The 20,707-nt window shown below is 43.3% G+C and overlaps 1 protein-coding gene across 3 annotated transcripts in view; it reads right to left on the bottom strand.

Moving 5' to 3' along the window:
- Positions 1-20,707, bottom strand: part of LOC101479224 (receptor-type tyrosine-protein phosphatase gamma) — a 371,804-nt gene that overhangs the window by 11,411 nt on the left and 339,686 nt on the right. For 2 of the 3 annotated variants that reach the window (XM_076883639.1, XM_076883641.1), the window contains 3 exons: positions 11,037-11,145; positions 10,505-10,554; positions 6,948-7,707 (listed from right to left, as the gene is read on the bottom strand). In XM_076883639.1, the coding sequence (XP_076739754.1) occupies positions 6,948-7,707; positions 10,505-10,554; positions 11,037-11,145 (919 nt within the window). Of the gene's footprint in view, positions 1-1,531; positions 5,242-6,947; positions 7,708-10,504; positions 10,555-11,036; positions 11,146-20,707 lie in introns of those variants that run through there. The other variant, XM_076883640.1, reaches the window with a different exon arrangement.

The raw sequence follows: 20,707 nt of genomic DNA, 5'->3' as shown, positions 1-20,707 counted from the left end.
AGCCTATAACAGGAGGCTGAGTTAAACAGTCTATCAACTGCTCTACCACTGACTGGTGCATGTCACTACACTAAATATGTGTACTTGAAGGGACAACTACTGTTGTTTTATTTTATCTGCCACTTTAATCTTTTGTTTCGCTGGGTCTCAATGTCTGCAGGTCCACTGAGCAGGTCATACAGAGAATTGGCGATTCCATCAAAATCCTGTATTGTTTGTAATAACTGAACAGTCCCAACATTGCTCTTAATTCACCAACAGTACCTGGCTGTTTGTCTTTCAAAGCAGTCATAGCAGTGCTATCTGTGGGGTTTATCCTGCTTCCTTCTGCTGACACAATCCCGCCAAGTTACCTTGCTTCTGCTCTAAACAGATTGCACTTCCTTGCTTTTAGTTTGATTCCATTCTCCCTAACTCTTTGCAGCACTGTCGTGACATCCTACAGACTACCAGAGAGGAGTATGATGAGGTGGATTTTTCCATCGACCCTTGAGCTCAGAAGTCCTGCAGGTAGTTTTTCATCTCCTGATACAAGGGCTTTGGTACAGAGAGATAAGTCGGTGTCACTGGCTCGTTATCTTTCATGGAAGTGTTCGTTTGCAAGTTCTCAGCACATCCTATGTCGTTGTCAGACCTAAAGAATGATTGTGATTCTTCTCTTAACATCTGATTAACAACTTGATAGGTGGATCCTAGTGTTCAATGGTAGATGTGCCTGGGCATAATGGACTGATGCAGTAGGTATCCAGTCAGTTTTCAATATATTAGCAGGATATATTGATCCAACAGACCGCAAAGTTTCCATAACATTCCTATTTGGCACTACGATGTCATGGTTCGTGGGATTTTGAAAACAATATTTGGTGTCATACTAGCCTTTACTGATAAAAGGGTATCGCAGAACTTCCTTCAGTCCTTCAGGCCACTGTGGGTTCTCATGAATGGTAAATGGACTGATTCTTATATAGCGCTTTTCTACTCTCCCTACTCTCATGAGACTTGAAGATCAGAATGCTATCTTGTTTGAAAGGTGCTTGGTGCGTTGAAACCTGCACAAAATGCTCACATCTCCCACACTTGAAGCAGTGCTGACAATATTCGTAACATTCTTTCACACATGAAAAGCATCTAGAGTGGTGGCATGGTGCTGGAAAATATTTCTGTGGTGCAAATCTTTGTTGAAACTGTGCTGTTCCCCTCACATGCTAATAATAAAACAGCATGAATTTTCTTTCGCCTTAATGGGGAAAAGCAGTTGGGTTGCAGGCACTGTTCCCTCTAAGCTGAGCGTGTGAGCAATCGTGCACTGCTGACACAGTCTCCGTGAACAGAAAATCAGTGAAATAAAATAAATACATGTATTTACTTTCATTCCAATTCAGGCTGGATTATTTTTGTGTGTGCAGCGCAGATTTTCTGTGTGGGGAGACCATGTCAGCAGTGTGCGATTGCTCACGCGCTGAGCTTAGGTGTTGTCTTTAGAATGGCTTCTCTGATTTTGGAAACTTAGAATAGAATTAGAATAGAATAGAATTAAACTTTATTGTCATTGCACATGTCACAGGTACAGGGCAACAAAATGCAGTTTGCATCCATCCAGAAGTGCTTTAGCCATGATATAGATATATTACACATATATTAGCAATACGGGCAGCACGGTGGCACGGTGGTTAGCACTGCTGCCACACAGCAAGAAGGTCCTGAGTTCAATTCCACCATCAGGCCGGGGTCTTTCTGTGTGGAGTTTGCATGTTCTCCCTGTGTTTGCGTGGGTTCTCTCCGGGTACTCCGGCTTCCTCCCACCGTCCAAAGACATGCAGCTTGTGGGGATAGGTTAATTGGATAATCCAAATTGCCACTAGGTGTGAATGTGCGAGTGAATGTGAGTGTGAATGGTTGTCTGTCCCTGTATGTTAGCCCTGCGACAGACCGGCGACCTGTCCAGGGTGTACCCTGCCTCTCGCCCTAGGACAGCTGGGATAGGCTCCAGCACCCCCTGCGACCCTGAAAAGGAGAAGTGGAAGCAAATGGATGGATGGATATTAGCAATAATATAGATATGCAAGTATATTACAGAATGGGTCTATTATGGTATGTTATAATGTACACGGTATGAAGTATGTTATGAATATTCTATAAGTATAAGTATGTACAGGCTGTAGTGAGTACAGGCTATGAACAGGATATAAATATGAAAAACTATACAGAAATCTGAGATATACAGCTATACAGAAATGTGAACTATGCAAGTTATAAACAGTTGTAGGATTAAAAATTATCGTATGTACAGAATGATTATTTACACAGAACTATACAGTAGTGCAGTTAAGATAAGTGAGATATGTGGATAATTTCTACAGTGGTTACATAAAGTGCTGGTGGTTGTGAGTGGTGGTTCAGCCCATTTTGTTATTGTGTGTATGAGGGTACAGTTGTCCATTGTGTGTGTGTGTGTGGGTGGTTGTGGGTGTGTGTATGTTCAGTCCATGAGTTTAACGTGGGTCAGATGTCAGGAGGCAGAGTTCAGGAGTCTGACAGCTGTGGGGAAGAAGCTGTTCCGGTACCTGGTGGTCTTAGTCCGGAGGCTCCTGTAGCGCCTCCCAGAGGGCAGGAGGGTGAAGAGTCCATGTGATGGGTGACTGGGGTCTTTGATGATTTTCCCAGCCCTTTTCAGACACCGCTTCCTGTAGATGTCCTTTATGGCAGGAAGTGGTGCTCCGGCGACCCTCTGCAACGCCGTCCGGTCCGAGGCAGAGCAGTTCCCATACCAGACTGTTATACAGTTGGTCAGGATGCTCTCGATGGTGCAACGATAGAAGTTCACCAGGATGTCTGAGGACAGGTGGTTCTTCCTCAGAGTCCTCAAGAAGAAGAGGCGCTGGTGAGCCTTCTTGACCAGCTTGGATCAGTTGGTCGTCCAGGTGAGATCCTCGGAGATGTGGACTCCCAGGAACTTGAAGCTGCTCACACGCTCCACAGCCGTCCCCTTAATGTGGATGGGTGGATGTGGGTCAGCATTCCTCCTGTAGTCCACGATGAGCTCCTTGGTCTTCTCGGTGTTAAGCAGCAGGTTGTTTGTGTCGCACCACTCAGCCAGACGATCCACCTCCTCCCTGTAGGCGGCCTCATCGTTGTCACTGATGAGGCCAATCACCGTGGTGTCATCTGCCCTCAACTCTTTCAGGAGTACCATGTCAGCGCACATTTCTTTTATTTGCTCTTTCTTTGACCGTGTTTCTCTTTTCCACTGGAGAATCACTGGTCTAGACAGTATTTACAGTAGGTACTCATGATGGAGCTGCATGTTTCTTTTCATCCTGTCTCTCCTTTCCATTCTCAACTGCAATATTCACCTTCTCTGACAACAGCTCATTTGAAGTATTTGTTTGTCAGGACAGTATGCATGAAAAGACTCTGGACTAGTGCTGGATCATATTTTAGACTTGATTTAACTTCCTGAGAAGCAAACAGGATTTTCTGCCTCAATTCTGTTGTCTTGATCAAGAAATTTTAGGGAGTCTCTTTACTATTCTAACTCTAAGAGGAGAGTTGTTTGTATAACTCTGTGGCACTTTTCTCACAGTTTCAAAGGTCACTGTTGGTAGAACACTACACCGCCATGGTCTCATATCATGCATTGCATGGAAGGTTCCCCTGCTCAGGTCATCACATGTCCAGGCCCGTCTGAAGTTTGCCAGTGACCATCCGGATGATCCAGAGGAGGCGTGGGAGAAAGTCATGTGGTCAGATGGGACCAAAATAGAACTTGCTGGTTTAAACTTAATTCGTTGTGTTTTGAGGAGAAAGAAGGAGGAGTTGTATCCCAAGAACACTATCCTTACTGTGAAGCATGGGGGTGGAAACATCATACTTTGGGGGTACTTTTCTTTGAAGGAGACAGGACCACTGCACTGTATTAAGGAGAGGATGAATGAGGCCATGTATTGTGAGATTTTGAGCAACAATCTTCCCTCAGTCAGAGCATTGAAGATGGGTTGTGGTTGGGTCTTCCAACATGACAATGACCCAAAGCACACAGCCAGGATAACCAAGGAGTGGCTCCGTAAGATGCATATCCAGGTTCTGGAGTGGCCTAGCCAGTCTACAAACCTAAATCCAATAGAAAATCTTTGGAGGGAGCTGAAACTCTGTGTTGCTCAGGGACAGCCCCGAAACCTGACAGATCTAGAGGAGATCTTTATGGAGAAGTGGGCCAAAATCCCTCCTGCAGTGTGTCCACACCTGGTCAAGAACTACATGAAACATTGACCTCTGTAATTGTAAACAAAGGTTTCTGTACCAAATACTAACATTGGCTTTTCTCAGGTGTTCAAATACTTATGTGCAACAGTGCTATACAAATAAATTCTTTAAAAATCATACAATGTGATTTCCTGAATTGTTTTTAAAATGCCGTCTCTCACAGTGGGAATACAATGTGAATTTTAGGCTTCTCCATAATTTGTAAAAGGGAGAACTTGCAAAATCGCAGGGTGTTCAAATACTTATGTTCCTCACTGTAACTCCTTAACTGCAGGTCTGGTACTGAGCCCATTTTCAATTTGCCTTTCAAGACTGGAAAATGTGAACCTGTCTTTTTGCTCAGGCTCTACTATTTGGCCTCATTTATTATAATTGTTGTGCTACATAGAGCCGTTCGGTGGTGTTGGAACAATACCTTAAGCTGGGGATTCATGCCATTCTTCATTAAGCAATGCATTTTGTCCTCTTTTTCGTGTAGAAGCAGTCTTAATTTCTCTACTGCCCTCTCCATTTGTATATTGCTTATATGTCCTTCTGGACATCAAGAAGGTGTGACATACCTTCATGCGGTTGAAGCTCTGCATGTTCAAGTTGCTTTAAATGTGAGACTAACTGACTGTGTATTTTATTAATCACATAGTTTTTTTTCCTGAGATTTGAAGTATATCACATAATTTAATCAGCTGCTCTTCCGTCAGTTGATACAGTGTTTCTTTCATTTTCAGCTGTAGCTTCTCTACTTCAGACTCCAGAGGAGTTAGCACAGGCAATGAAATGAGTGTTTATTAGACTTGAAAGATTTTTGCTGCCTCCTAGTGATTACTGTTTACTTCAGGATACAAACGCCAATGTCAGTCTAGTAACATCTCTGCTGCTTTGCAGTGCTCCTTTCTGATGCCTGGGTCATCTGGCTTTTTCTTACAGCTCAGGCGTGGTCCTCAAGGCAAATATCCTAGTGGTGCTTCCAAATGTTGTGCCCTTAAACAGGGGAAATAGTAAGGGGCAATGAATGAGACACTGACAGCAGCTCTTGCCTTCACCTGACTGTATTGAGTATCAGCTACAAAAGATACTACCAAATCCACATTTTCTCTGCATGGATACATCAGTCTCAGGACCATAGTTTCCAAACTAAGTTATTCTTCTTTGCTGTTTCAACATTCAACAAGTGTCTTCTTAACACACATATTTTACCTGACACATTCAATGACTTTCCACAGTAATGAAATAATACTTTGAGTATGTATGGCTCTCATGGTTAACTAAAATACAAATCATGGCAGAATAATCATCATACAATATGGCAGGATGATAGCTAAAGCTAGCTTACACAGCAACAGAGTTAGCCTACATTTTACTCCTTCTCACATCTGTCATTTGTCTAATCTCTACATTGTTATGTGTAACATTGTTTCTCCACTTTCACTGTGGTACTAACTTTCACTGACCATTAGAACAAGTGGACTGAAAGCTGTGCAGTAAAAAGTATGCAGTGCATTTATATTACATTATTACAACAGTATTACATATTTATTCATGTAACTCAGTATTTTCTCAGCATGTTCTTTTTTTGACTCTTGTATAATGTTAAATGTTTGTCATTTAAATGTCCTTCTAAAAAGTCAAAGTCTGTTTCGCTTCTTCCCTTCAGCCAGTTGTCCCAGATAACTGGATTTTTAATAACTTACTACAGTTAAACCAGGACAAAACACAACTATTAGGGCTAAAGCTAAAGGTCAGAAATTTCTTATAAATTGTTTCTGGAGAGTGTTACAAATTGTTACTTCAGCATTATCAGTGATGCTGACCTCACTTTCCAGGACCATATCTACAATATATAGAACAGTTTTTATCTAAGAAAATTGGAAATGTTAGCACCTTTACCAAAGAAATCTCCCCATGTTGTCATTTGGCCGTACTACTGTCCTGGGCTTTAGTTAAAAATAAAATATCATGAGATTATACCTATGCTCAGATGATTACTGCTTTAGCCTTCAAAAAGACATATGAAGCAGGTCATGCTTTGCAATTTGATTAACAAGTCGCTAATCCATGAAAATGTAGTATCCCTGAGATCCTTCCTTTGTTTGTGACACATTTCAAAACATCAAAATGTAGATGGTCAAAATGCTCAACTTCAGCCCTCACAGCAGGAGCTCATTAACATACGGGTAACACAGAGGCCACACACACTCATATATATATATATATATATAGAGAGAGAGAGAGGGATAGAGATCGAGTCTAGTTAAGGCGTAGTCACTTGTAAACTTTTGTAAACCTAGCTAGCCTGGGACCTCCATCTTTGACATTCATTGTCCAATATATCCACTATCCTTCTTCTCCACAAGTCTAAATGATAAATTCCCCCTCCAAAATAAAGCAAAAATGGTCAACACACTAATACTCATTTTCAAATAAATACTCAAAATTGTTGTTATAACCAGCTAGTCTATGAAGGAGCTGGACCTTAGAGCCATCCGCACAAACAGTACACAGAAGCCCACAATGTGTTAAATAGCAGCAGGCAACACAAGTTGTAACATGTTTCATAACAAGTAATCTCATGACTAATGTAAAGGGAGATATTAATAGAACAAACAGAATCTGCTCTTCCGCAAATAGGCGAAACAGCTAATATTCTTATAACCACTGGTTTGTACATGACCACCTTGTTGACTTACCGGTGTGGTAGGAGAAAGGCCTGTGCTTTTCATCCCTCATTATGCGGTGCCTAAGTGTCACTGACAGGTCCTCCTGGATGGGGACTGCTGCTGTTTGATTGGCTGATTCTGCGGTAAGACTTGGGTAAGAGTGAAGTGGATTGTAAGTATTTGCTTTTAGTTGGTCTTTTCGAACAGGCGGTGGTTTAGTAGGCTCTTTTTCAGTCTGTTCCTTCTCCCGTGCACCACAGTAAGGCATCTTACCAAATAAATGCTTTGCTGCTATGTTGCTATCCTTCCTCTTTGCCCTGCTTAAACCTCCCGATCCTTTCCTCTCCTTGTCTTTTTTCTCTTCTTCTTCCTTCTCATCATCCGTAGCCTCGCCTTCCCTCTCTCTGTCCTCTCCTTGACCTTTGCAGTTTTCTCTGTCCTCACTCCCAGCTTCATTATTATCCTTAACTGCTGCACTGACAACAGCAGGCGTGTCTTTCATCTGCTCACTGGCTTTGGTAGCCTGGTGGTGAGAGGTGGGATTGTGGTTGGGTGCTCTGCTTGGCCAAATGTAGCTGGGAAAAGAGGAAATGACACCACCACTGAAGCCCAGGCCAGCCAGTAAAGTGCTGGTCACCACAGATGCCACAGTTGCTTGACTACCACTGGAGGATGGACCAATGCCTGTTGCCATAGAGACAAATGAGAAGGGGATACCAGATGAAGTCCAAGTTGATGAGCCAGAGGAAATGGGAGCCATATCAGCCGAGGAGGCTGGAGACAGTGTTGGCTGAGAAAGGAAAAAAATGTAGTTAATACAAAGACGCATCGTCAGTCATCCCATGAACTCACTGAGCTTTGACATTATAATGAAGAAAATTACAACTAATGTAAACTGTTTGTTCCATTTATTTGTTTTACCAAATCTTTTTATCTTATACAGAGTAGAAACTGCAAATTCTCAAATACAACCATATACATCAGAGTATTACGTTGTATCATAATAATGAGAGTGCACAGCATGAGCATCATGTGCAACAAAGATTATGACAGGACATCTCTGTGTGGAAAAAAATGAAGTTTACGATCTGCTTGTAAAACATGATGGCAGGGTTTTAGTATGTCAATAATAATATCATGAATCCTTTTCGGGTAACACACATTACAGATATTACATACCTGTCTGACATACATTTACCTGATTATAAGTTAAATTATTTGATTATATATGCAAAATCAGAACAAGATTAAAGGGTCAGACTGAGCTTTAAAACTAGAAAACGTCAAAATATGTTTCAATTTTTAAGGGTCATTAGAAATGGGCAAAGATTTAAAAACCTTTGAAGAAAAAAAAACTGACATTAGAACTTTGAGGCCTTAAGGCAGGGCTGCCCAATCCCAGTCCTCGAGAGCTACCGTCCTGCAGCTTTTAGATGCATCCCTACTCCAACACAGCTGAATCAAATGAATGGCTTGTTATCAGGCCTTTGCCAAACACGATGGCATGCTGAAGAGGTAATCAAACCATTTGATTCAGCTGTGTTGGAGTAGGGATGCATCTAAAAGCTGCAGGACGGTAGCTCTCGAGGACTGGGATTGGGCACCCCGGCCTTAAGGTGTCATATGACGTGAGATCAGTCACATGAAAAACAGAACATTAACACTGTTAACCTCTTAATCGCTTTCATCAAGAATTCTTTGATTCGTGTGAAATGTGAAATTTATCTGAACTATGGTCAATAATTTACCAGTGACTAGTTACAGACATCAATGAATTCTAGGTGAATTCATACCCTTTTAAATGATTGTATGGAATGAAGCAAGAAAGAGAGAATGCAGTTAGAGTTTGGTCGTTTCTGAAAATTTGGTTGCATAAATAAACTAAAATAAAATCTCTTCATCCATATGCATATGAACTTGATTTTTCCTGACTCTAATGCTTATTGAGACACTGATGTTCATATGAGAGAGGCTCACACAGAATCAAAAGTCAATACAGGGAGTGCAGAATTATTAGTAAAGTTGTATTTTTGAGGAATAATGTTATTATTGAACAACAACCATGTTCTCAATGAACCCAAAAAACTAATTAATATCAAAGCTGAATGTTTTTGGAAGTAGTTTTTAGTTTGTTTTTAGTTTTAGCTATTTTAGGGGGATATATGTGTGTGCAGGTGACTATTACTGTGCATAATTATTAGGCAACTTAACAAAAAACAAATATATACCCATTTCAATTATTTATTTTTACCAGTGAAACCAATATAACATCTCCACATTCACAAATATACATTTCTGACATTCAAAAACAAAACAAAAACAAATCAGCGACCAATATAGCCACCTTTCTTTGCAAGGACACTCAAAAGCCTGCCATCCATGGATTCTGTCAGTGTTTTGATCTGTTCACCATCAACATTGCGTGCAGCAGCAACCACAGCCTCCCAGACACTGTTCAGAGAGGTGTACTGTTTTCCCTCCTTGTAAATCTCACATTTGATGATGGACCACAGGTTCTCAATGGGGTTCAGATCAGGTGAACAAGGAGGCCATGTCATTAGTTTTTCTTCTTTTATACCCTTTCTTGCCAGCCACGCTGTGGAGTACTTGGACGCGTGTGATGGAGCATTGTCCTGCATGAAAATCATGTTTTTCTTGAAGGATGCAGACTTCTTCCTGTACCACTGCTTGAAGAAGGTGTCTTCCAGAAACTGGCAGTAGGACTGGGAGTTGAGCTTGACTCCATCCTCAACCCGAAAAGGCCCCACAAGCTCATCTTTGATGATACCAGCCCAAACCAGTACTCCACCTCCACCTTGCTGGCGTCTGAGTGGGACTGGAGCTCTCTGCCCTTTACCAATCCAGCCACGGGCCCATCCATCTGGCCCATCAAGACTCACTCTCATTTCATCAGTCCATAAAACCTTAGAAAAACCAGTCTTGAGATATTTCTTGGCCCAGTCTTGACGTTTCAGCTTGTGTGTCTTGTTCAGTGGTGGTCGTCTTTCAGCCTTTCTTACCTTGGCCATGTCTCTGAGTATTGCACACCTTGTGCTTTTGGGCACTCCAGTGATGTTGCAGCTCTGAAATATGGCCAAACTGGTGGCAAGTGGCATCTTGGCAGCTGCATGCTTGACTTTCTCAGTTCATGGGCAGTTATTTTGAGCCTTGGTTTTTCCACACGCTTCTTGCGACCCTGTTGACTATTTTGAATGAAACGCTTGATTGTTCGATGATCACGCTTCAGAAGCTTTGCAATTTTGAGACTGCTGCATCCCTCTGCAAGATATCTCACTACTTTTGACTTTTCTGAGCCCGTCAAGTCCTTCTTTTGACCCATTTTGCCAAAGGAAAGGACGTTGCCTAATAATTATGCACACCTGATATAGGGTGTTGATGTCATTAGACCACACCCCTTCTCATTACAGAGATGCACATCATCTAATAGGCTTAATTGGTAGTAGGCTTTCGAGCCTATACAGCTTGGAGTAAGACAACATGCAGGAAGAGGATGATGTGGACAAAATACTCATTTGCCTAATAATTCTGCACTCCCTGTAGTGTTGATTCACATCCATTATCCTTACCATTCCAGTTTTTACAATCCTCGTCCCTTCAAAGATCCTGGTAGTGTTCGCTAAAACAAGAGAAAGAAAATAGTATCTACAGTGAAATGCAGGACTGAGGAACACTTAAACAGATGTTTGCAAACTAGTTTGAGTCCACTATAAGCTCATTAACCACTTCATGAAACAATGTAAATGTAAGTCACTGAATACATATTAAGGAAGCTAATTAACTGGATGTAATTAAATTGAATTATTACACTTTCAGTTGTCTGTCCTTTAGTCTGCAGCTACTGATACATCACTAGCTTACATTAATAACCTTAATATGAATGACTAAAATATTATGATCAAAGGAATAAGTAATAATACATTTTGAAATATTAAGGTTATTATGGCTTATACACCAATAATATGCAGGGCTGATGGAAATACTGATAGTAAGGAAGACATTGGAGAAGAGAATGTGTGAATTCGTAACACACACACTTAGAGTGTGTGTGTGTGTGTGTGTGTGTGTGTGTGTGTGTGTGTGTGTGTGAGCACGTACTACCTCTAAAAAGCATACTCTGACTGAAGTCACTGCGCATGTCATTAGTGCAGACAGCCTGGACTCGAAAGAGGTAGAGCACATCGGGGGAGACAGGAGAAATGATGGCCTCCTGGACAACAACACAAGTTGCAGCAAGAAAATCGGTAAGTTTGGCATGCTGAGTTATGTCAATGAGAAATCTTTATGTCTTCCTCCAGGTAAATGACAGTAGGTAGCATATGTTAGCAGAGTGGGAATAAAACTAAACATTTGTAAACCTGAAATGCCTTTTTCTATGATATGCAGTTAATTCCATCAATGTGACTTAAAGTGGTCACTTTTCATGTGGAAAAGTTTGTTTTTTTAAATATTTGACTGCTTTTTCTAAAATTACTATTTTAAAATATGAATGGTATATAACAATAATGGTATATAATATAATTATGACTGATGGCTGTTCGTTGGAATGTAGCCTGAATGCATTTCATAAATGTAAGGGGGTGGACAGAAAAACTTTTGCCAGTTCAAACATATTTTTCAAGTTTGATTTTTAGAATTTCGTGGTCAACAGTATCAAATGCTTTTTTATAGATCTAGAAAGACTCCAAGTGCATACTTCTTGTTATCCATACATTCTGTTATTTCTGTTTATTAAAAAACCTTTAAAAAAAAAAAAAAAAAAAAAACATTAAAAGCACAGTGTAGCACTCTGGCATCTAACCGAAATGTTTCAGAGATGCCATTTTTCCCAGAAAAGCCTGGAGCGGAAGGAAGACAATTCTTCTCCAGGACCTTGACAAAGTGAATGAAAACAGCAGAAATCTGGGGGATAAGAAAAAGCTGGAGGAGTGATATGAGACCTGATAGCAGCAACCTTATTGACTACCAAAGCCTGAAGTAGAAGTGACGAGTTCAGAGAATAGGCTTAACTAGTAAATCATCTTTATTCTTAACCAAATTCTTAACCCTATAATAATCCAAGTATAAGTGTGATTAATATGTTAAATTACAAATGTAGTTTGAGTAGTGAAAATGACTGGTCTAATGTCTGAATTTTGTGTGTGTTGACATTATCCAGCTTTGACCTTTTAGTGTCTGCAGGAATGTGGGAAATATAAGTATGTCGCCAGTCCATCATTATGCATGATTTGGCATGGTAATAATTATAGCACTGGTGAACACAGAACCTTAATTCATATGTGATTATGTTTAATTCTGATCAGGGGCACTTTCTTTTAATGCCTGACTTCTAAAATACTTGATTTAATAAAAAGAAAATGTATTAATTATATTTTCAATAAACTGAGTTAATGTCACGGTACAGAACCTGAATCATGGCTACAAAACCTAGGCTGAAGCCAAAAGCAGCCACAAATATTGGTGTTCAACCCAGTCAAAAGCTTTTTGTTTGTCTAGAGAAATGAGACCAACATTTATACCCAAAGAGCTAGAGAGGTCCAAAACATCCCTAATCAAAGTGACATTATCACTTATCAGCCTGCCGGGGACGCAATACGTTTGGTCCCCATGAACAACAGAAGCCATCACGTCACGAAGCCTGGTGGCCAGGACTTTGGAGAAAATCTTATAGTCTGTACAGAGCAACGATACCTATCTCCAGTTCTTCAAACTGCGCAGATCTCCCTTCTTTGGCAGCAGAATGATGACCACCCGTCTACAGCTCAGAGGCGGCAAGCCTTTCTGCAGACTATCTGTGACAACCTCCAGCAAATCCTCAGCCATCACAGACCAAAAGTCTTTGTAGAACTCAACAGGAAGGCCATCCATGCCAGGAGCTCTACCATTCTGAAAACTCATCAGAGCAGCATGAAGTTCACGCAAAGTTGGCTGAACCTCCAGTTTTCGATTGGTTTCAGCCGCCACCTGAGGGAGTCCCTTGAAGAATCTATTGCACAAACTAGGATTTTCTGAGAAATCACTCTTAAAAAGGTCCTTATAAAAGCTGACAGCAAACTGTCTGATCTCAGAAGGATCCGAGATTATTGAGCCATCGTGAGACAGAGAGTGAATAATTTTTCTTTGCCCATTCTTCTTTTCCAGTCCAAAGAAAAAGTGAGATGGGGCATCCATCTCCGTGACACTGAGGAAACGTGACCTGACCAAAGCCCCTTTGGCTGTCGTGCCCAACAGGTCAGCTAAAAAAGCCTTTTTGGATTTGAGGGAATCTAAAAGCCCCCGGTTTCCTGTAGACACCGCTAAACTCTGCAGTTCTACCACCTGAGTCTCTAGGTTTCTCATAGATCTGGTTATGTCTCTAGTCACATCACGAGTGAACTGTTGACACAATTGTTTGATCTGACACTTCCCAAAATCCCACCACTGCTGGATACATGCAAAGTCAGATTTAGATTTCCAGTGAGTGAGCCAAAAAAATTCAAAAGCTGTCCTAAAAGTGTTGTCATGTAACAGGGCCATATTGAAATGCCAGTAGGCACTCCTTACATGAACATTTTTAATGAAAACAGAACAATGAACCAGACAATGATCAGAGAAACCAACAGGGGTTATCTGACAGTCCTTAAAATACTCAAATGATGTTTAAATGAGTATATGCGATCCAGTCTTGCCAAAGATAAATGATTGTCCTTAGAATGACTCCATGTGTACTGCCACAGATGTCCATTGAAAAACCTCCACACATCTGACAGGTCCACAGCTGCAGCCAGCTGCCTAAGCCTGCGAGAGGACGCAGGATGAGGTTCGATGTGGTTCCTATCCAAAGGTGGGTTAGCAGTACAATTGAAATCCCCACACAAAAACAAATACTCATCATCGCTAGAAACCTTAACAGTATCACACAGGACATCTAAAAAACCCATTCTGTCCACTCCTTTAGTTGGTGCATATACATTGAGAAAAACAAAAGTCACATGTTCATATTTGACTTTAACTTTCAGCAAACACCCCTTGATTATTTCCTCTGCTTCGCAAGAAACAGGTAAAAAATTCTTAGAGAACACAATCCCCACACCTCCACTACAACTGGACTTATGACTACAAAAACATCTCCCCCACAGCCCTTCCTCCAGTCACTCTCATCGTCACCAGTACTGTGAGTTTCTTGAACCAACATAAGATCCAATTTCTTTAGGTTCATAAGCTCAAAAAAAAGCAGCTCTTTTTACCTCATCTCTAACACCATTCAAATTTAATGTGCCTATCTTAAATTCAGACATGAGAGAAGCGAGACAGAGGAAAAAAGACAGTGACATATAGAGTGTGTTCCTAAACATCATCGTCATCATCAGCAGTAAGTGCTTGAGATCTCACTTTCAAAATCAGTTTCTTTAAACGATAGATCTCTTGGTCTGTCAACACATCATCAATAAAATTCCCTGATTTTTGTCAGGACCCGAGACGACTCAACAAAAAGCTTAAGGTCCGGAAAATAATCCTCCACTTTCACCATCCTGAGGCCTTTGGTTTTCTGCAAGAATTTCCTGATCTCAGCAGGAGAGTACAGATTCTGGTGTTCCTGGCTTAGGGACAAATCACTTTCAGACTCCATGCTGCTCTCTCCTGCTCTGTTTCCTCTCTTAGCTTTCGACATTTTTGTACTACAGTGGGCAGGTTCCGAGCTCTTTCTCTTTTGAGACAACTTCAGCAAATCCTCATCAAGCATGTCGTCATCCTCACAAAGATCATCACACACAGACTCAAGAGTCGTGTCAGCTGTCTGACTGGTGTAAGAAAAAACTGCAGACTGGTCATTAGTCAGATCCGGTTCCACACCATCAACACTTTTCACAATGCCAGTTTCATCAGACCCGTTACTGCTTGGAAAATGCCGGTTTTCCACAGGCGCCTCGGCAGCGGGGTCCACCTCAGCTATGGCAGAGCTCAGCGGGTTTTGCATGAGTGATCGCCGGGTCCCTACCAGGAGATGACCCAATGGCATCATCCGCGGGCTGCGTGTTTCTTCGTCTCTCTGGACAGGAGCGAATTAAATGCCCTTCTCCACCACAACCAAAACATTTCATGCTCTCAGATGAAGCAAACACCATGTAGTTGAAACCCTCTATTTTGAACGTGAAAGACAGGTTCAGCTCGCCAGCGTTGTCTTTGAGGATCATAAAAACCTGCCTTCTGTGACACACATGTTTGAGGAGCACAGATTTGCACCCCAAAGAGACCTTTATGGGCGAAACCAGTTGGCCATACCGTGACAGCTCCTTGGCTAAAGTTTCATTTTTAATAAAAGGAGGCGCATTTGAGATGGTAACCTTTTTAGCAGGGCTAACCAACGGGAGAGCAGGCGTAAAGGTGTCGTGAATGACGACGATGCTTTCCACCAACTCATTAACTTTAGGTACCTTAACAAGAAAAATAATAATAGCACCGTTCATACGGGAGGCAGATTTCACGCTGTCATAGCCCACCACCTCTCCTACAGCCAAAACAGCTTCTTCCACCGAGCAATTCACAGTCGGTATAAGTTTGACAGCATGACGGCGTGTCAGCTTCTCAAACCCTGCACCACCCTCAACAGCGGGCACTGTGCCAAGCCAAGACGGTAGCAAAAGCTACCAAACCAGCCGGCAACAAACAAAACACACCAACAACCATGTGTCGAAAAAATAAACACCTGACAGTGAAAGAAGAAAAGAGGAACCCGAAAACAGAAATCCACTCACTCCGACACTCCCATTCCCAGCCCCATTCACTCAGAAAGAGAGAGAGAGGGAGGGAGAGAGGAACAGAAAGACAGAGAGGGAGGAACAGAGAGAGAGAGAGAGAGAGAGGAACAAGAGAGAGAGAGAGGAACAGAGACTTTTTGACTTTTCACACAACTTTATTTACACCGAATTAAAAACAAAAACAGAAACAAAAAAAACTGACACAAAAATTCTACCACATAATCACAACATTCATTGTACACCAAACATTAACTAAGGTACCCAGCACACACACTCAAAAGTTAAGCACAAGTGTCCCATCCGCTCCTACTGAACACAAAACCCTTCCAATGCCCCACACAGTTTCAAAGGAGTCCAGACTGTCAGTCAGAGAGTAAAAAGCATGCTCTACTCTCAGACGGGATGCCAACAGGCCCTTTAGACTTTGCACAACATCAGTCCAACCCTGACCTAGCATCAAAACAAACAAAGGTACAGAGAAAGCCTCCCCTAAAGATTCCACCCACTCCTGCAACAAAGAAAATAAACCCACCAGCCGCGGACAACAGACCACTAAGTGCTCCAGCGTCTCCCTTTCTGAACAAAAAGGACAACCCTCCCCAGTGCTCGGGTCCAGGTGGGCCCTGTGTCTGTTCGTGGCTATTGCTCCATGTATAATCCTCCACTGGAGGTCAGCCATCCGTTTTTCAACAGGAGGCTTATACAGGACCCTCCACCTGCCTTTAGGGGTAGAGACCGAAGCAAAAAACTCAGTCCATTTTGAGTCCCGGATTCCAACCAGAGAGCGGAAATTCAGCAACTTAACACAGCATAAATAAAGCTGCTTCTTGCCACAAGAGCTGAAACTATCCAGCACTGGTGTCCCCAGGGAGAGCAGCATGCCACTCCCCTCAGGCTGCTCCTCAAAGGCAGGACTGCCCATCAATGAAGGGAAAACATATTCACTGTCATCAGCCCATTGATCAGCCAGGACACGGTCTCCAGCAAAGTCTCTCAGTGAAGGCGACAGAGATTGCCAAACGTCCTCCATAATCCTCTCCAGCACTCTGTAGGACTTAATGCCTGTGACACCACCAAGTGCACCCAGAGACATCCTTGTAAGATGACCCAGTTTGACAAAACCAGCCTCCACAAACTTGGTCCGTATTGTAGCAGAAGAAAATACAGTGCTGGGAAAAAAGTCATTAAAAAACAGCGGCTCCTCGAAAAGCCACATCCCAGGTCTTGGAGCACGTGCGACCTTCAGCGTCCGCCAGGCGTTCATCACCGAGCTGTAAAATGGCACAAGTCCAGACAGATCCACCTGATCCAACTTCAGAAGAAAGAGGTGTTTATCCAATCCAAGCCGGCCCACTCTCCTAAGCAGCAGCTGAGCAGAAGCCAGCCAGCTGTGACCACAGCCATACAGCAGCCTCTGTGCCGTCTGCAGTCTAAAGGTTGCTGTTCTGGACAAAACATCTATTAGGCCTTGTCCCCCCTCCGCCACAGGAAGATACAGGCCCGCTGCACGAAGCCAATGCTGTCCCGACCAAGCAAACTTCACCAGAAGCCGCTGCACCTCCTCCAGAAGACCAGGTGGTGGCACTAAAACGAGCAACCTGTGCCATAAAGATCAGTCAACCAGATTGTTAGCTACCAGAACTCTACCCCTGTAGGACAGGTAGGGGAGCAACCGGTTCCATTTAGACAGCTTAGCCTCCACCTTTTCCCGCACTCCCTCCCAGTTCTGCTTCACGAAGTCATCACTCCCCAAGTAAACCCCAAGAGTTTTAATGCCCCTTCGACCCCAGCGAACGTTCCCAGGAAGCGTGGGAATACTCGACAAGTTCCACTGCCCCACCAAACAAGCCTCACTCCCAATTTACCCTAGCTGAGGAAGCGTTCCCATACAAAACCAGACATTCCTGCAATTCCTGCACATCCCTTTGATCCATAATAAAAACATTAACATCATCAGCATATGCCGACAGGATATGACAGGAGGGCTCTGAACCATATCCGGCAAAGAAAAACCCCTCAACCTGCTTCTCAGTCTACAGAGAAAAGGCTCAATAGCAATGCTATAAAGCTGTCCAGAGATAGGGCAACCTTGTCTAATCCCTCTCCGAACCAGCACAGGACAACTCAACCCCCCTCCCACCTTCACAACACAGCAAGCATCGCTATACAACAGCTTCACCCAAGTCAGAAACCCCCACCCAACACCAAAGGTCTGCAAGGTAGAAAAAAGAAAATCATGGTCCACACGGTCAAAAGCCTTCTCCTGATCAAGAGAAACGATGCCAACATTAGCATTGTACACTTCACAAATATCAAACACATCTCTCATTAAAAACAAGTTATCAATCAAAGACCTATCTGGAATACAGTAAGATTGATCCACACCAATCAGCAGGTCAATGACCATTTTCAGTCTGTTCGATAAAACCTTGGAGAGAATCTTATAGTCTGCACATAAAAGGGCCGCTGGTCTCCAGTTCTTAAGAAGGGTTAAATCCCCCTTCTTTGGTATGAGAGAGATAACTGCACGCCTGCAGGAAGCTGGAAGTATCCCTCCTACAAAACACTCCTTAAACATGTCCAGCAGGTCCCAACCCAGAAGACTCCAGAAGTGCTTAAAAAAGTCTGAAGGTAAACCATCTATTCCTGGAGCTTTGCCTGAAGCCTTCTGAGACACCGCCGCAGACAGCTCATCCAAGGTTATATCCCTGTTCAAAACGTCCAGATCCCCTGGGCTCAGCTGAGGAAGCCCCTGCAGAAGGTCCGAAGCAGAGTCCACATCACAGCCATCCGCACTAAACAAGTCCGTGTAAAAGGCCACTGCATGCCGTCTCATCTCAGCCGGATCCGTGGTCACTCTTCCATCCGAAAGCTGAAGACACACCATTTGCTTTCTGTGAACCACAGATTTCCCCAAATTAAAGAAAAACGTGGTTGGAGCGTCCATGTCCTGGAGCTCCTTTAGCCCTCTCATGTAAAAAATGGTTAAGCTCTTGCCTTTTAGAATGAAGACAGGCATTATCCTGCTGACCAAACTGTGAACCAGAGACAGTCTCCACATGTGTTATATCCTTTTCAAAGTCCTGCACAGTTCTCATGATATTGGCTGTCAAAAGAAAACTATATTGCCGACAGAACACACGAATTTGGGCCTTTCCTACCTCCCACCATTGAGTAAGGGAATCAAAATCACCCTTCCGTGATCTCCAGTAATCCCAAAAATACCTAAAATTGTCACAGAATATCCGATCATGCAACAATTTTATATTAAACCGCCAAAAAGATTTGGATTTGCTGGTGGGAGATAGAAACAGCTCCAGTAAAACTAAATGATGATCCGTAAAAACAACGGGAAAACACTGACAGTTAACAATTCGAGCAGTAAATGAAACAGACACATTAAACCTGTCTACTCTCGCTGCACTAACCCTGCCATCAGTCACTTTCACCCAGGTATACTGCCTGGATGAGGGATGCTTCATCCGCCACGCATCAACCAAGTTAATTGTCCGTAAAGTGTAAAGTTAGTCCCCATAGGGAAATAGCTCCTCTGCATTTAACCCATTCACCCAGTGAAGCAGTGGGCAGCCACCAGTGCAGCGCCCGGGGAGCAGTGTAGGGACGGTACCTTGCTCAGGGGTACCTCAGGGTAGCCGTTCAGTGGAGTCGAACCCCCGACCTTCCGATCATGGGGCCACCACTCTACCTACTGAGCTATCCCTGCCGTAGGATATCTGTTAAAGCAGAAGATGACTGAAGATGCGGCTCCGCCCCAGTCCTGTCCAAAGTAAAGTCAAGACAACAATTCCAGTCCCCACCCAACACAACACAGTCCCCTTGAGCAGCACCACTTAATTTTTCTCCTAATGTTTCAAACAAAATCGAATGCTCCGCCCATGAGGTTGGTGCATAGACATTAACAAAAGTAAAAACAAAACCTTCAATTTCAGCCGTCACCAAAAGGACTCTGCCTGCCACCATCTCTATGCTGAAAATAACATTCGCATTTAGAGAAGGAGAAAACAAAATAGCAACTCCTGCGCTAAAACTTGTCCCATGGCTAAGAAACTTCTGCCCTCCCCACCACAGATCCCAGTCTATCTCATTCAAACTGTCAGTATGTGTTTCTTGGAGAAAGACTATATCTAATCTCTTCTGTTTGATCACCTCAGCTAATAAGGCTCTTTTATCGGCATCCCTGCACCCATTCACATTCAAGGAGGCCACCCTCAACCCGTGCACATAAGAGGAAGCCATCAAGAAAGCAAACAGAAAAACCCAGCAGAGATGAAACACCCAGTGTTGTATGATCATAACGTTACAGCGTAAAAAACTCCAGTGTCTCTACCGATTCAGACGCTTCAACTGTTTCCTCAGACCAGTAACATGTTTCTTCAGACGATAACGCTTTTTACCATCCAGCAAGTCCAATCCCACAACCTTCTGAAGAGTCATAGCTGACCGAACGAATTTCTCAACATCAGGGAAATATTCCCTAACATCACCTTTCTACCAAAGGTGCCATCCAGAAAAGCAACGATTTCCTCCAAAGAATACAAATCCGCATTTTGAGAGACACTGTCTGCCACAGAAACATTATCAGAGTCAGAATCACACTCCATGTCATTCGTGTCGTAACCATAACCACCAGCAGGCGTCCGGCGCTGCTGCTCCTCCACCTCTCCGTCCCCCGAGGCAATAACACACTCTACACCCAACTCAGAGCTCCCCATTTCATCCCCAGTCTGCGCCGTACTGACCGCAGGTCCAGCCTCCACCCTCTCTGTCGGCTTGGTCGTAGTCAGGCAATCACTCACCTCACTCCACACCAAAGCCGTAGCACCCGTGGGAGAAACGCCGACCTCACCTCGCACCGAGGGCGCAGCGTCCTCCTGAGAAAGGGCAATTCCACCACGCGCTGGAGGCACAGCTCCAGCCGGGTCCACGGCGGCCTCGCCCTGCACTATAGACACAGCCTCAGCCGGGACAAGAGCAGCTTCGTCCCGCACTAGAGGCACAGCCTCAGCCGGGGCA

The sequence above is a fragment of the Maylandia zebra genome, linkage group LG5, assembly GCF_041146795.1.
Source record: "Maylandia zebra isolate NMK-2024a linkage group LG5, Mzebra_GT3a, whole genome shotgun sequence".
Taxonomy (NCBI): Eukaryota; Metazoa; Chordata; class Actinopteri; order Cichliformes; family Cichlidae; genus Maylandia; species Maylandia zebra.
This window is presented reverse-complemented; position numbering and strand designations above follow the sequence as displayed.